Below are 16981 nucleotides of genomic sequence, written 5' to 3'. Positions count from 1 at the left end.
GAGCTGTCAAACTCCAGGTCCGCAGGCCAGATGCATCACGCGCTGGCCACACCTACGTTGTTTAGCGAAGGGGGGGGAAGTCCTGATATGTCACATGACGCTACCATGATGATGTGAGTTTGACACCCCTGAGTTAAAGGGATCAGGCTAGAAATGAGATGGTGAATTCTAGTCCCGCTGTAGGCTTGATGACTCGGGCCAGTCACTCAGTCAGCCCAATCCACCTCATAGGGTGGTGGTTGTGGGGAAAATAGAAGGAAGGTGTATTAGCTATATTTGCTGCCTTGAGTTATAAAAATAACAGTATATAAACACTACCAAGAAAACGGCAGGACACTATGAACGACCAATTGAAGAGTACACACACAAAAATTATACATGCAGTTAGGGATTAATAGAAAAATAACATCTTTTTGGAAAAATGTGATGCATATAGAGCAGTGTTTCTCAACCTTGTCAACTTGAAGTCCTGTGGACTTCAAGTTGACAAGGTTGAAAAACACTGATATAGAGCACTATGTAAGTTGTAATCACAACTGGACATAAACTGCTTGAACTCCTCTCAGGATGCCACTATAGGGGATTGTATGCTAAAACCACCAGACAAGGGGCTGTTTTCTCTCTCGTGCCATCACTGCTGAACACCGAATCCCCACAGCACTATCTTATGTCTAAGGATATTTACCCATGTAGTAGGGTTGCATTATTATCTTTCTCATTGTCTTTCTTGTTACCTTCTCCTATTGATATCTTATGATTATATTACTTTGTTATTTGTAAGTACACTGAGAGTTTATGCATCAGGACAAATGCCTTGTGTGTCCGATCACACTTGGCCAATAAAAAAATATTCTATTACCACATTTTTTAAAAGAATATAGTAACAGATGGAAAGAAGAACAGAAGAGGGCAAATAAAATGATTGTGGGCTGAAAGATCTTATGACAACAAGGTATTTGAAAGCTCTGCCTTGGAAAAAAGGCAAACAGGGAAGCAAATTATATAAAATGCATGCAGTAAATGAAGACGCTGTGTTCCCTCTCTCAAACACTAGGACTGGGAACCAGTGAAGCTGATTGGAAAGTTTTGAAACAAAAACGTAAAAAATAAATTGTGAGTCTGCTGTAGTTATCAGCACCTATAATCATTATTTATTTATTACATTTATATGTCACCCCTTATATTATCCAGAGCAATTCTGGACCACTTACAAAGGCATTAAAACATGTTTTATATTATAAAACAATATAAAAATATGTATTGGACATTGGATAAATTAATGGAGGACAGGGCTAACAAAGCTATTGCTTCTGAAGATTCAATTTTGCCTCCCAAGTGGGGCAACGTATCTTCCTGGTAGGAATAGTGATGGGGAGAGAATATAATTCTTCTTTCTGTTTTCAAGTATCTCAAAACCTATCTAAATTTACACTGCGAAAGAAATTGTTGAATCAATTCTGGCTTTGTATGAATACTGTAGAAGAATCTAGCAAAATGAAAATCGCAATGAAGTTAGAAGTGCATTTGCTAGCTAACTGCGTTTTGCAGCTGTGAACTTACACACATTTAACTGGGGGGAAAAATTCCTATTAAGTTCTTTGGGACTCATCTCCAAATAAAAATGATTCAGAACAGAACACAATAAGTTAGAATGGCGTTTGGAGGTCTTCTAGTCCAACCCACTCCTTAGGCAGGAAACCCTACACCATTTCAGACAAATGGTTGCCCAATCTCTTCTTTAAAACTCCCAATGCATTCACAACTTCAGGAGACAAGTTGTTCCACTGATTAATGGTTCTGTCAGGAAATTTCTTAGTTCTAGGTTGCTTTGTTTAGTTTCCATTCATTGCTTTTTGTCCTGCCCTCAGATGCTTTGGAGAATAGCTTGACTTCCTCTTCTTTGTGGCAACCTCTAAGATATTGGATCACTGCTATCATGTCACACTTAGTCCTTCTTTTCATTAAACTAGACATATCCAATTCTAGCAACCGTTCTTTATGTTTTAGGCTCCAGTCCGTGACCAAAACTCGATGCAATATTCCAAGTGTGGTCTTGTCATGGCATTATAAAGTGGCATCAACACTTCAGGTGATCTTGATTCTAGTCTTCTGTTAATGGAGTCTGAAACTTGTCGACGCAACCTAGAAATGGGTAAGATCGAAACGAGCGCTATGACTTTCAAGGAGTTTTCACTCTTGAACTCTTCACCTACTTTGCCTATTTCCTCCTGCGCCTTAGCCGCGCGGCCGGCGAGTCAATAACTCTCAACTCTCTTGATCTATGATGCCGCCCGAACTTCGCTCTATGCTCACTTTTATTCCCGGAAAAAAAAACCCGAGACTCCACCGTTGTCCAATCCTCGCGTTTCCTGGCAAGAAATCCGGCCCCCATTGTGACGAGGTACGCCGGCTGTCGATTGGTTAAGGGCCCTATCCTTCTCCCATGCCTCTTGCTGGTAGAGCCGGGTTAGCGGGGTCGCGGATGGAGAGGCGCTTTCTGCCAGGTGAGGACCTGGGTTGGGGAGAGCCGTCGTCTTCTTCCCCCCGTTCGCTTTGCTCAACGGCTCGTGGGGACTCGGGCGGAGGGCTAGAGGCATTCTTCCTGCTGTTTCGTCCTGCCGCTTGCTTAGTTTCTTTAATCTGAGGGGAACTGAGGTAGGCTTTTTTTTTAATTTAAGGGGCGCCGCCCAGTGCCCCCTTCTTTTTCTGGCGGTCATGAGATTCACAGGCGGGCAGAATGAGGAACCTCGCTCGCTTCGGACTCGCGACAAGCTTTTTAAACGAAAAAGAAGAAAAAATATGTCGCCTCAGCTGGGAGATGGTGGGGAGACCCGCGGAGCCTAACACTCACTTGTGTGACGACAAACAAACACACTGCAAAAGGAAAGAGAAACATTTAATGCTGCCGCTTCCCCGAAGCCTCTCCCACCTGGCTCGTTAAGCCTTCAAGCGACCCTTTTACTTTCCTTCCTCACGCGAGGTTATTCGTGTCTGTGTGGATGCACCATCATTGACCTTGGTCGTTTTTACCTTTCCGTGCTTCCTTTTTCTTCGTTCTTAAAAAAAAAAAGATTAAAACCCTATACAGGAATAGCTGGCTAACCGGTCTCCACCTACGGTATTTCTATTTAATGTTCGGTTTAATTATACTCGGTGGAAATAGTCACAACCCTCTTTTAATTTGAAACTGGTTCCACTTGCATGACTACACTCTTGCTGGGTGAATAAAATGTTGTCTAAGACCTTTTGGAGAACAACAACCTTGAGAATTGAGACCTTATTATCTTGTGCCAGCTTGTATTAAAACGATATCTTTAAGAAAAATGAATATATTCTCTTGGCAATTACAATAATAAATTGTGAATGACAGAAGTATAATGAATTGGCTTGAGATGTTTCTTTTAAAGTTCAGTCTGCTTTAATTCTCAGGTAAATTTTCACACAATTGTAACGTTCTTGATTTGATTATATTAATATCTAATCTTCAGTAGCTTTGTACTTCATTATCTAATTCTGAATAATGGTCGTGAACGTGCTTCTTCTAAATGAAACTATGACAAATGCTTAATGCATTAGAGCAGAGAGAAGCAAGTGCTGACTGTACTATCCTAGGTTTGTAGTACATTAACTTGTGCAAGAAACATGTAGCCTATAGAATTTGTTCAATCTTGAATTGACCATAATAGTTGGATATTATAACTAATCTAGCAATTTCAAAAGTGTTAGAACTCAAAGGCCATATTACGATAATTTACTGCACTCTTAGGTTTATAGGAGTTATAATCCAAAATATCTGAAAGGGAATTGATGGATTGCTTCCCCCTAGTTTTGCTAAGAATTGTCCAGGAATTGCATAAATTGCTCTTTCATCTTCATTTAGAATGATTAGTATATTTATTGTTTCACTCAGATAGACTGAATATTTTGGAGGAGTAGCAATTACAGCACAAAATTGGTTACAAAAGTTAGATGTACATTTTGTGTAAAGAGAAAGCCTCAAAGGATATACATTTTTATCTCCAATTTTATTTTATAATTGTAAAATAAAAGAGGAAGTGCCTCGAACCGGTTTCCTCAAAACAGAGGATATTATTTATTTAAAAGTTTATTAAAATTTTCCTTGAAATATCTGGAAATGTAGGAATGAAAAAAAAGGAACTGCCTGAAAATCTCTAAAATAAATTAGGGCCTTAAAATCCAAATGTGTATGTATAAAAGATGTAGGTATGCATTGACAAGTGGTGGTTGGGGGGGGGGCATTTTCTCTGTTCCTTCTTTTGTTTTGTAATGATAAAAAATCCCTTTCTCTGAATAGGGAACATAGGTTACTAATTTATCACTTCCTGGTTCTGTATATTGTACTAAAAGAGAATACAGTATATTATATATAACTTTATGGTTATTATAACTAATGTAAGATAAAGTTAAATGTTTCCCTTGCATATATGTGCTAGTTGTTCCTGATTAGGGGACAGTGCTCATCTGTTTCAAAGTGTAAGAACCAGCGCTGTCCGAAGATGTCTCCATGGTCATGTGGCCGGTATGACTAAACGCCGAAGCTGTTAACTTCCCACCAAACATGGTCGCTATTTTTCTGCTTTGCATTTTTACATGCTTTCAAACTGCTAGGTTGGAAGAAGCTGGGACAACTAATGGAAGCTCACTCTGTTATGCAGCACTAGGGATACAAACCATTCCTTAAAACAATCATTTTATCTGATCCAGGCTATTTATATGAAAATAACCACACTTGTTTTCAGTTTGATGTTCTTTCTAATCTTTTGTTTAGGGTTGGAAACTTACAAAAATCAAGAGTAAAGAAGCCCAACTGAACTTGAAAAATGGCAGGATTCCTAGACAATTTCCGTTGGCCTGAATGTGAATGTATAGATTGGGGTGAAAGAAGAAATGCAGTTGCTTCTGTGGTGGCTGGGGTCTTGGTAAGTCATATGACCTTTATGGCTGATTTTAAGGCTTAGTAATCTCATGACCTATCTCTAAATTCTGTAAGAGTTTGTTGTATCCAACTAATTTGAAATAATTTTAATGAGTTGTGTAGCATGACCTGACATTGACACTGTAGAATACATAAATATAAGATTAGGTTTGATTAGTAAGAGTTACATATATTTGTGGGGATTTCTTGTTTTCTTTTTGCATATAAAAGAAAAAAAGAAAAAAACTTGGATTAATTTTTTTTTGTTTTCAGATTACTAAAGAGACCCCCATAATTTTATATCTATAACATTTTACAAAAAATATATATGGATGGATTCTCAGTTCTAATAATGAAGCAAGTTGACCTCTTGCTAATGATGATGCCTTAGATCCTCACCAATATGAGAATTCATGAATTATTGTGTAAATGGTGCAATATCCATTGGCAAGGAATTGGAAGGAGAAGTGAAAACTAGTTACTGATTCTCTGTGACCTTTGTAGACCTGCAAATGGGTAAACATGTTGATGCTTATAATATTTTGATATCCAAAATGTATTTGAATGTAGTCATATTAAGTAGTTGGAATCAGTCTCAACCATCTGTAAATCAGGGATTAAGAGCTGGGAAGACTGTGGAAGTGACTTACATTCTATTTCTTGTATTTTAAGAATGATTTCTTGTAGTTGTGTATTTTAACAAAGAAAAACTAGAAAAGTTTATTATTTTACTTATTATTATTTCCCATTTCTCAGGAAAATCTCTCTATATTTGTATGTATTCCATTGGAACTTGTCTTGGGCATCATTTGGTCTCTTACACTGCAATTCTGCACATATTTCCACAAAAAAAATGCTTATTAGGGTTAGATAGGGATAGATAACAATGTTCTGAAGTGTGTTTCTGGAATAAAAATACTTACAATGGGTCATAAGCACTTTTTTAAAACATCCTGAGCTTTGAACAAACCCCAACTAACCCAGTCCTATCTATTTGAAAAGTAATCACAGTATATTTATTTATTGGCCAAGAAAAGATGCTTTGTTTTTTAAAAAGTGCCTTGAATGTGGAATGGATTGCAAAATTTGGAAATGTTTGTTTTCTTACGCAAACTAGAAAGACCTCTTTCCCACAGTACAGCAGAGTACTTGAAAGTTCACATGCTTTATGGGTAAATATATTTTATTGATAGCTATTTGACATTATTCCAGACAGATTTTGTAAAGGTTCCAGTATTAATAACTATTTTTCCAGTGATTGCCCCCCTCCCCCTGACCCATTCAGTCATTTAAGTGCAGAACTTACCTTATTACAGTAAATGAGTTAAGAATGTAAATTTTCAAATTACAAAAGGCAACTCTTACGTGTCTTTTAATGCAATTGTGATATGGACAACCAGCAAAACAGTAGAATTTAATACATATATGTGAAAATTTTGGGTAAAAGATTATTATATACTGAGGGGTCCTTGATGCTCTCTGAACTTGGTTGTTTTCTTGCACACGTATCATTATCCAAACTGATGCTGTCACTTAGTTTGGATAATGAAATGTTTGCAAGAAACAACCAAGCTCAAAGAACACCAAGGACCCCTCATTTCAACCCTGAGTTACAAATATTCTCCTTTATTGATTATAATATATGTACTATTTTTATGTTTTTATTCTGCATTGCTTTGTGTATTTTACAGAAATGCAATCTAAAAGTTAAGCTGCTTAGAAAGAATGACAATTCATGTGGAATTTGAGGGTTAAAAGATTCTTCTCTCCAAGTTATAGAGTCTCTTTGGCTCAGTTTTACAACTTTTATAATGAAATCTAACAATATAAATTACAAATAGTTTGTTCACATTACTATAGTTTACAAATATCACAACTTACAACAGTTTATTTAGTTCAGGGGTAGTCAACCTTTTTATACCTACCACCCACTTTTGTATCTCTGTTAGTAGTAAACTTTTCTAACTGTCCACTGGTTCCACAGTAATGGTGATTTATAAAGTAGGGAAGTAACTTGAAAGCTGGAACGCCCACTAGGGGGCGGTAGGGACCAGATTGACTACCACTGATTTAGGTGTTCAAAATTACAATGGCACTGAAAAATTGACTTAACAACCATTGCAACATTCCCATGGTCATATGATCAAAATTCAGATGCTTGGCAACTGACTCTTATTTATGACTGTTGCAGTGTCCCTGGGGTACGTGATCACCTTTTGCAACCTTCTTTTGCAAACTCAATCAGGAAGCCACATTTCCTTAAAAACTGTGTTACTAACTTAACAATGTCAGTGATTCACTTAACAACTGTGGCAAAAAAGTTGTAAAATGGAGCAGCATTCACTTAACAAATGTTTCATTTAACAACATAAATTTTGGGCTCAATAGTCTGAATGCCATTGGAAAGGAATAACATGATTATTTTGTTTAGAAGCTTAGTTTCACTTATAGAAATGAATGACTGGGGCTTAGATGATTATAGTGCTTAAAAAGGAGTGATGATAGTGGACAGAAACAGATACATGTATCATCTTCTTAAACTAGTTTTGGAACTAACTGATCAATTATATTTTTACAGTTTTTTACAGGCTGGTGGATAATGATAGATGCTGCAGTAGCTTATCCTAAACCAGAAGAAATGAATCATGCATTTCACACTTGTGGAGTATTTTCCACCCTAGCTTTTTTCATGTAAGTCAATGTAAAATCATGGCAGAGGAGAGCACCTTGTTTACATTAGCTGATGCTGAAAAAGCTAAGCAGGATTTCAATAATTTGTTAGGTTGGATAACCACTAAGAAATCCCAAGGTTGTTGACCAGATTAAAAATACTAAAAATTACTGTAGCAGTTCCATTTCCAAATCTTGTCCAGAATATAACGTACATGTATCCTTACAGTCACCAAGTGTCATATTTGCATCAAATAAGAGTATGTATGTATGTATGTATGTATGTATGTATGTATGTATGTATGTATGTATTTCTCTATGTTTCAATTATTTTTTGAATTATTATTTGTTGGCTTTACAAAAAAACAAAATACATTTTAAGGGAATTTTTTCAGCTTCCCATTTATTTTGGTTCGTGTTTTAACATCTATTGGTAGTCCTCTATTTACGATTAGTTGCCTAGTGAAAGTTCGAAGTTATGATGGACCCCCAAAAGGTACTTAAACCTGATTCTGAAGCTGCTATCCTTGTCATGGGACCAGATTTTGGGTGCATAGCAACTGCCCGTATTTAAGATCATTTGCAATATATCACAGTTGTACAACTGTGATTTACGTTTTTCCTGAAAACCAGAATGTATTTGTAGGGATTCAAGGCTGAATTTACTCCTGGTTTTTGCAAAAATGCCCCATAACAAACAATGGATTTGCTTAATGACCACAGATGCATTTACTGACTATGGTGATTCACTTACCAACAATCTCAAAAAAGGTTTAAAATCGGGTTGGACATGTGATGGCTGCTTTACAATTATCACGACTTATAACCATAATGGGCAGGTTCCATTAAAGTTGTAAGTTGAGGACTACCTGCATAAAGATTTGTTTTTTAAAAACAAAAATTTAAAAACAAAGCTTTTTGTTTGCACTAAAGATTTCCATACCATCTTCAAACCACCATTCCTAATCTATGAATTTTTGTTGGTTTGTGTTCCACCTTTATATTTTTACAAATAACTCAGGGTGGTGACATATCCAACATACCTCTTTTCTTCTATTTTCCCCACAACAAAACTCTTCTTAGATGAGATGGGCTGAGAGAGAATGACTGGCCCATGATCATTCGGCTGGCTTTCATGGATAAGGCAGGAATGGAATTCATTATCTCAGAGTTTTTAGGTGGAACACAAACCAATAGAATCTTAAAAACTAGACCAAACTTTTCCCATTTCAATGTCTTAATATTTGTAGTTATTAACATTGATTACAACTACTACTTTCAAGGCATTACTGTTCATTATGCTGGTCTGCTGCCACATGTTAGGTGCAAAAGACCACGTCTATACATGAAGATTCAATTAAGCTGATTGATTAGGAACCTTCTCGATAGTAAGGATCTGGTTAGAATTACTGTAGATAAGGGGTATGACATTGGGGGTGGGGGTGGATATATTTTGCTTGTTACTATGTAGGCCAGGGGTGTCAAACTCAATTTCATTAAGGGCTGCATCAGGGTTTGTTTGACCTCAGGGGCCGGGGTGGGTGTGGGCATGGCCAGCATGATATCACTCATGTCAGGGGCGCCTGTGGTGGCCCAAGTGACAGCAAAATTGGTCTCCTGAGCTCCATTTTCTGCTGGGACAACGTCCTGCAACTCTCTGCCAGTGAAAACAGAGCTCGGGAGGGCTCTCCCGCATTCCATTTCCTCCCAAGCTCCATTTGTATTGGCAGAGGGTTGCAGGAGGCTGTCCCAGCTGAAAATGGAGAGTGGGAACGTGTTTTCTTTGGTTTTCCAGTGCAGCCCCGCAGGCCAGATCTAAGCATCCAACAGGCTGGACCTGGTCCTCAGGCCTTGAGTTTGACACCCCTGATGTAGCCATCCTTTTCACTCTTCCCCCAGGTTCTACCATTCTCCTAAACCAGCGTTCCCCAATCTTTGTGGCTTGGTGGCCTGGTTTGTGGGAGAGAGAGGGGAAATGGGCCACATGAGGTTGGAGGCCCCTGTTCTAAACCACTCAGAAATAAAGGTGCTTAGACTTAGTCAAGTATCAGACAAATACCAATAATTACAGAAAATTGAACCAGAAAATACATTAAAATAATTCTATTCCTGTTTTAAACATTGGTTATTGAACTGTAATATTTTTTATTTCATATCGTTTCTGCACTAACTCCTTTAGATTCAAAGGAAAATAAGATAAAATGAATTACAAAAGGGAGAAATTTAATCAAATGGATTTTATTTCTGCTTTTTTCTGCTTTTAAGATTTGTTTGTGAATATGTTGCAGGATAAATGCTGTATCAAATGCTCAAGTAAGAGGTGACAGTTATGGTGATGGATGTTTAGGAAGAACAGGTGAGTGCACTCTTGTTTACAAGAATCCTGATCTAAAATCTTGTTATTCAGGAGAAGATGCACCACATCAAAATTTTCTATCTTTATTTTGTACCACAAGGCAAGAAGAAAGAGATAGTTACACATGAGTTTCTTCCTGCTTTTGAGGTAAAACGCTGATATTGCTGCTTTGTAAAAATAGTATTATTTCTTTAAAAACTATCGCTGATAGTTTCAGGAAAGGTTCTTGCTTTATCACAATTTTATTAACGAACATTGGGTAATGTGTGTTTAAAGTCTGATTCCATTGTATTTTTGCAGGAATTATTTAAACAATGCTTCCAAAGTTATCTAATAAACTTCATTATGAAGGTGTTTTTTTTTACCAAAATAGATCTCTTTAAATTGACCCATACTGACATTGCTCAATATTTCTTAATTATTTATTTCAAATTCTTTAAGATAACATTTATCTAGTAAATCTTGTACTGTATTGCACCTAAATTTCTTTAAATTTATCAGAGCTGGTGATCTGGCACTTGAAAATAGTATAATTTTTGCTAATGTGTTCTTTTGAATCACTGAAATCTTTAAGAAATAAAAGTAAAGTTTGATTCAAGGAATGTAAATCTTGTTTTAGGTGCTCGTATCTGGCTCTTCATTGGCTTCATGTTGATGTTTGGCTCACTTATTGCTTCTATATGGATCCTTTTTGGAGCATATGTTACCCAAAGTAAGAATCCTTTCTTCCTATTTTTTAATAAGGGGAGGAAAAACACACTGAAGAAGTTTTTAAATCATTAAATAACTAGTATTTTAAATCAATCAAATGTATATTAATTATATATTTTGAAAATATATAACAGAACAGAAATATTCAGACTGCTTTACTGTTACAAATGTCCAATATAGAATATAGTACAGGAAAGGACAGAACACAAAAGTACAATATAAAAATAAAAGGAGATGGATGGTTAGAATATAGTTTAATGTAATTTCATAATATTTGAGTAAATTTTCCAATTCGTATAATATGTGTTTCTGTTCTATAGTTGAAAAATTGGGGGGAAATTGGGGAAAAAACAGTTTGATTTGAACTGGGAAAGTAGAGTTTTGTTTAGTATATGCTTTCCTGAACATGCTTAGTGGAGAATTTTAAAATGCAGGAAAGGTTCTCTTAATCGTTCTGAATAGGGCTGTGTAAAAGTACTTCAGTTTATTTATTCATCATATTTATATAGTTGACTATCTCATGAATGTGATGTTGGGCAACAGCTTGATAGCAGTGCCTCGGCAAACAAAATTCTATACAGGTAGTTCTCAACTTACAACCACAATTGAGCCCAACATTTATGTTGCTAAGTGAGACAATTGTTAAGTAAACTTTGCTCCATTTTACAACCTTTCTTGCCACAGTTGTTAAGTGAATCACTGCAGTTGTTAAGTTAGTAGCACAGTTGTTGACTAAATCTGGCTCTCTCACTACATGACTCCAGGACGTAAATCATCATAATGTAAGTCAGTTGCCAAGGATCTAAATTTTGATCACATGACTACAGGGATTCTGCAACAGTCATAAGTGTGAAAAATGGTGATAAGCCACTTTTTCAATGCCATTATAACATCAAACAGTCACTAACTGAATTGCTGTAAGTCAAGGACTGCCTGTACAGAGTATTTGTCAAGAATCGGTTTAATATCAAGGTTCCAAGTAATCTACCCATAGCAAACAGAACTCCGAGGCAGGTAGATTCCTTAAAGAACAGTTTTATTGGGCATGACATATATTAGCATGGACTGGTGAAAACCGAGTCTAAAGATTCCTGTGGTTTTCACCTAATCAAAAGTTTTCCCCCTTTCCCCAAATAATCAGTCACATGGTCCAATCAAGGTGCTGTCTGGTTGCTTGGTAAATTCACTCCTCCTGTCTTCAGTCACTTGTGGGAATGTCCTTGGTTTCCAGAGAAAACTATTTTGTTTTGGCTACAAACACGACCACTCCAGCTATTTCTATCCCTCCCTCCCTAACCCTTATCTCCATTGTGGCAACACTGAAGCCTCATAGATGGTTTCAGTCAGGCCAGCTTCAGACTTGATAGTATTGGAGAAAGCAAAGGCATATCTGCTGCTCTCACCTTAAATGAGGTTTGACAGAGCCAGTTGGTATAATGCTTAAAGTGCTGACTTAGAACCCAGGAGACTTAAGTTCTAGTCCCGCCTTAGGCATGAAAGCTGGCTAATTTTGGGCCAGTCACAGACTCTTAGCTAAATATTTTCAATGGCAGCTGTGAGAAAAATAGGAGGAAGGAGTATTACGTATGTTCACTGCCATGAGTTATTTATAAAGTAATAAATGTGGGATAAAAATCTAATAAAAATTATTATAGATACTTAGCTCACAAGAGTGAATATTAGCACTGTCTAGCACTGGAATTGCACTGCACGTGTCAAATGCAACCATACTGTCTTGAGAAAAGATGCAGAGGGATGCTATGGTTAAGACCTCCTTGTACTCCAAACCACTTTTTTTGTTTGGAATCTAAATCCCATTAGACAACTTTCCAAATATACTATCTTCTGCGAATGCATTGACGTTAAATCAACAATGCTTTTGCTTAACTAATTTAGTGCTTTTATCATGAACATATCGGTTTACCAAGTAGAAATTGTCTTTCTTATAAGACAAGTTCCACATTTCCTTTCCTGTATAGCAAGAATAAATTGTAATTCTGTTTTCATAAACATACTCACAAAGTACTGTAGCTAATGTTATTTTTTCCTATTGTACTGATTAGTTCACAATTCAACATATTGTATGAATTCATAAAATTAGATTAAGTAAATTGTGATTATACTAATATTACAGAAGCATGTTGTATAAATACCATGTATAAGAGGATAGACTATCATTTCAGCAGGCTGTAATTTGTTCCAACTCTTAAATTACTTTTAGCTTTAAAATATTACAGGGGAGTCTTAGTTTTAAAGGAGACAAAGATAATCTCAGAAATCTGGAAAAGAGCATTGTTTCACATAACTTAATGATTATAAACATATCATATAATTGGATTTTTAACCAAGCTGAGTAATCTTTTGAAATTCAGATGTTTAGTTATGGATTAAAAAGCCTCTCCTTGCCCTAGCTGCAGTTCAACTTCAAACTGAGTAGCAATTCAGAATTTTAAGATGTTGTGTTAGTTTGTGTAAAGGGCTTCATTCCCAGGGTAGACTCAGCTTATATAGTCTTTTGAATTAAATATTTGCATTTTATAATGGAATGTAGTAACTTTGACTTTCTTCCTTATATCAAAATAAAAAATACATTTTGGAATTTGTATTTTTAGATATTACTGTATACCCAGGATTAGCTGTGTTTTTTCAAAATGCTTTGATATTTTTTAGGTAAGTACCAATGCCTAAATAGTTGAATGAGTAAGTTAAAGTTAATATCTTAAATTGTTAATTCAGACAGCAGAGTCTCCATTACTGCATATCAAAATTAGAAGTTAAGTAAATATTAAAGCTAATAATAAAACGGGAAATTTCTAAGCAAATAATTAAAAGGGGGCAGACACTAGGCTACTTCTTTGTGGTATTTGCAAGGCATCAGATTTCCTGATACTATCATTTGATAGATTAGATAATAAATCCATTTCTAATTTCAATATTGCCATTTAGATTTTTTTTAAAAAAATTACCACCGCATAGTAGAATACTTTTCCTTGTCTCTTCTGTCTGATCAAACATCTGGAGAACTGCTTTATTCAGACAAACAGAACAAAGACTGCCTTGATCAAAGGAGGTATATATCAGTTCTGTGATAAAACTTCCTTCAACTTGGGTCCTTCAACATCTGAAAACCCATGCTTTGCACAAATCTCTTTTAGGCCCCAGTTTTTAATATTAAGTAGTTCTCAAGATGAAACCACAAGGAACAGTATATGTTCTCTTTTCCTTTGTCTTCAGGATTCCACTAGACTTTGCTCATTAAGGGAGGCTATATAAACAGTGCTATATAATATCAAACTTGTGACTAGTACTATTATTATCACAGTTAAAGATTTACATAGCCTTGTTTGTATATGCAGGTACATATAGAGACTAATCACAAGGTTATTACTATTTTAAAAACTTTCATTCATTACACACCCTTCCTCTCAAGAGGGAAAAAATGACCAATACCTTTGATGGGTGCTTCTAAGGCCCTCTGCTTTGAAATGCCCGCCAATAACAGTGCCACACCAGTTCAACACAATTGAGGTCAGGTGATTAGGCACAATTTCACCAATAAATCTGAGAGGTCAAATATTATTTACCCCTTTCTCCCCCTAAACTGTTTCCATTCAAGCAGTTCTTCATTAAAACACACATCTGAAATCTATATACATTTTAAGAATAGCCCTTTGGGTTTGTTGACTTTATCTTCCTTTTCTTTTCCACACAGTTTTGATTTTAAGTGATAGAAGCAGTATGTTTGCACAGTGTTGAATATATTTAGCTACATATATTTAAAAGTTGTGATGAAGTTTCTTACTGAACTACTTTCTTTTAAAACAGTAGTTAGATTAATAGGCAATGTGGTTACATATCCTTCACCTCGGTGCTTTCAGTTTCTTTATTTTGTTAAATTCCTTTGAATATTAAGGAGTGCATTAACCTATCCAGCACTGATTTCTTGTTTTTCTGGAAATGATAATGCATTCCATTAGAGCACGGGTGTCAAACTTGCTGCATCATGTTGCCATCATGTGACGTATCACAATGTTTTTCCCTTTGTGGAGCTGGGATGGGCATGGCCTGCGCATGATGCATCCAGCCTGCAGGCCGCCAGTTTGACACCTCTGCATTAGAGGGAAAAATAAATATAATTTAACTAATTCAGTTAATAAGGCTTTGTTGGTATGCTACTTTAACTTCCCCCTTTTAAAAAGTGTTGCTTGAAAAAATCATATCGCCAAAGCACTGGATACTGAATTATATTGGAATTAAATCCATTATTGTCATATGCTTTTGCTTTTTAAACTAGTGATGGACCAATTAATTGAAATATATGCTAGTTTTTACTGTCCATTTTTACTGAAGGATACAACATTTGACTTACAGAACTAATTTTCTCTTTTTGTAGTACTCTTATTTACAAATTTGGAAGAACAGAAGAATTGTGGGCGTAAGAATCCATTTTTCTTCATCCTGCATAGCAACTTTTTGTGTAAATAATATAATTTACATTTTGTTTTTATTTTGCCAAACTCATTGAACATATTGTATGTTTATTTTATTTTTAAGTGAACTGATTTTAGGATTTTGTTCCAAACATTTAGTAGAACAAATTTGTTCATATGTATATATTGCGGTTATCTGTAATCAATGACCCTAACCCTTTATTGCAACTGGCATTGTTTGGTTTTGATGATACATAGGGAATATTATAAATGTAAAGATTTTTCAAGAACACCTACTGCTCTTAAGCACAAATAAGCTTAGTACCTTTTCAGATGGCATCAGCCAAGAGGCAAAGATTTAGTGATGGAAAAGTGAGAGACTGAAATTTATCATGAATAGTATCTGCAAGATTCCATCATTATATGGTAATGCATGACTATACCTCTTTAAGCATCAATTTTTAAAAAATGATTGTGTAAACAAACACCATATTCCAAAATTTGCTTCATGTAACACTAATTTCACAAATTTGTGAATAGCCCATGCTACTTGCAAATGCACTAAGAGCTTAATTTTTTTAGCACAGCATGCCTTAAAATGGGATGGTCCCAAAAGTGCTGATAGATTTGAGATATCAAAAATCGATATGAAGTTTTACAATATTTAGACATTTTGTTAAAGATGTTTTATATCACTTAAGATTCTGTTCATATACAGTATTATTTATACATAGAGATTGCAATTATTTTAATGCAGAATCGTTGTGTATTTTATATGCTAATGCAATATGCAGAGTAAGGGAGGTTTTATGTTAAAAACAATTCAGGAAGTCCTATTTTATTATTTACTTTACTTTATTAGGATAACTTCTGTATCTTTAGATGTGATCTTCTATATTCCAAATTAAAAGGATCAGTGGAGAGAGAGTATATATTTTTATTACAATGTATGGTAAGAGTATCATCTTAAATGTTTTCCAATAAAATTTAGATATTTAATTTATATAAACATGTATGCAAAGTGGTGACATATTAATCTAGACTAACTATACACTGAAAATTATGATATGCCGTATAATTTAAAGTTAAATTATGAATACTCAAATTGCTCTACAGTCTGACTATAGAAGGTCTGAAGCAGATATTCCATGACATATTGCATGCCTTTGACTTTTCCCATAACTAGAAAATAAATCTGCCCAGGTAGTTATTTCTTAAAGACTTTCTTAGCCCTCTCAAAGGACAGACTATGAAGCAAACTTGACATGCTAAGAGTTGTCCTTTTTTTTTTTCTTGGAGTAGACCATATTTCAAAGATTAAACTATTTTGTTCAATGTAATTACATTAAAGTCAAATAATCAGCAATATAAAAATGCTTTGTTTTATATTAATGTGATTTTATGAGATGATCCCACAGCAGTGCTTTATCTTATCTGTGTATTAATAAAAGGTACAATATAATTGCAGTAGAAATAGGGTCGCCAATACGCTGCTCATGGATTTTCTCCTTGGTGCTTGTCAGACACGCTGCCTGATAATTTTGAAAGGAAAAGAAACCTAGCTATGGACTTCAGAAAAGCAAGTGAAAGAAGAAGAGAGATGATGGTAATGTTATGACAGTGGACTCAAAAGGTGTACAAAATGAGAAGGCACAAAGTACCTCATCCTGAAGCAATAAAGCAGCTACATCCTTTGCATGGCTTGTGCAATTGCTTAAAAGCTATCACTGGCTTTGTCCACATGCATAGTCAAATCGCTGCTAGTAGTGTTGTCTGTGCACAGATAATCCAGAATAAAGCAGATTCGTTGCATTGGGACTTAATAGAAGGGTGCTTTTGAACTAATACTTTGTAAATCACATATTTCAAACACCTGCA

The 16981-nt window shown here is 35.5% G+C and overlaps 1 protein-coding gene across 3 annotated transcripts; it reads left to right on the top strand.

Annotated features, from left to right (window-relative positions):
* Positions 1-2131: 2131 nt before the first annotated feature.
* Positions 2132-16315, top strand: TMEM50B (transmembrane protein 50B). 3 transcript variants are annotated; one of them, XM_087721611.1, is made up of 7 exons: positions 2132-2152; positions 4790-4940; positions 7515-7627; positions 9895-9962; positions 10582-10674; positions 13286-13343; positions 15067-16315. In XM_087721611.1, the coding sequence occupies exons 2-7, from the start codon at positions 4842-4844 to the stop codon at positions 15110-15112; spliced, it is 477 nt and encodes a 158-aa protein (XP_087577737.1). In that variant the 5' UTR covers positions 2132-2152; positions 4790-4841; the 3' UTR covers positions 15113-16315. The 3 variants fall into 3 exon arrangements, with proteins under 3 accessions (XP_087577737.1, XP_013919038.1, XP_087577739.1); XM_014063563.2 differs by lacking the exon at positions 2132-2152 and adding an exon at positions 2357-2504; XM_087721613.1 differs by lacking the exon at positions 2132-2152 and adding an exon at positions 2536-2655.
* Positions 16316-16981: the final 666 nt, after the last annotated feature.

The sequence above is a fragment of the Thamnophis sirtalis genome, unplaced genomic scaffold (genome assembly GCF_051295495.1).
Source record: "Thamnophis sirtalis isolate CommonGarterSnake01/CBP01778 unplaced genomic scaffold, rThaSir2_p1.2 scaffold_8, whole genome shotgun sequence".
Taxonomy (NCBI): Eukaryota; Metazoa; Chordata; class Lepidosauria; order Squamata; family Natricidae; genus Thamnophis; species Thamnophis sirtalis.
Note: the sequence above shows the minus strand (reverse complement) of the source record. Positions and strands in the feature narration are given on the sequence as shown.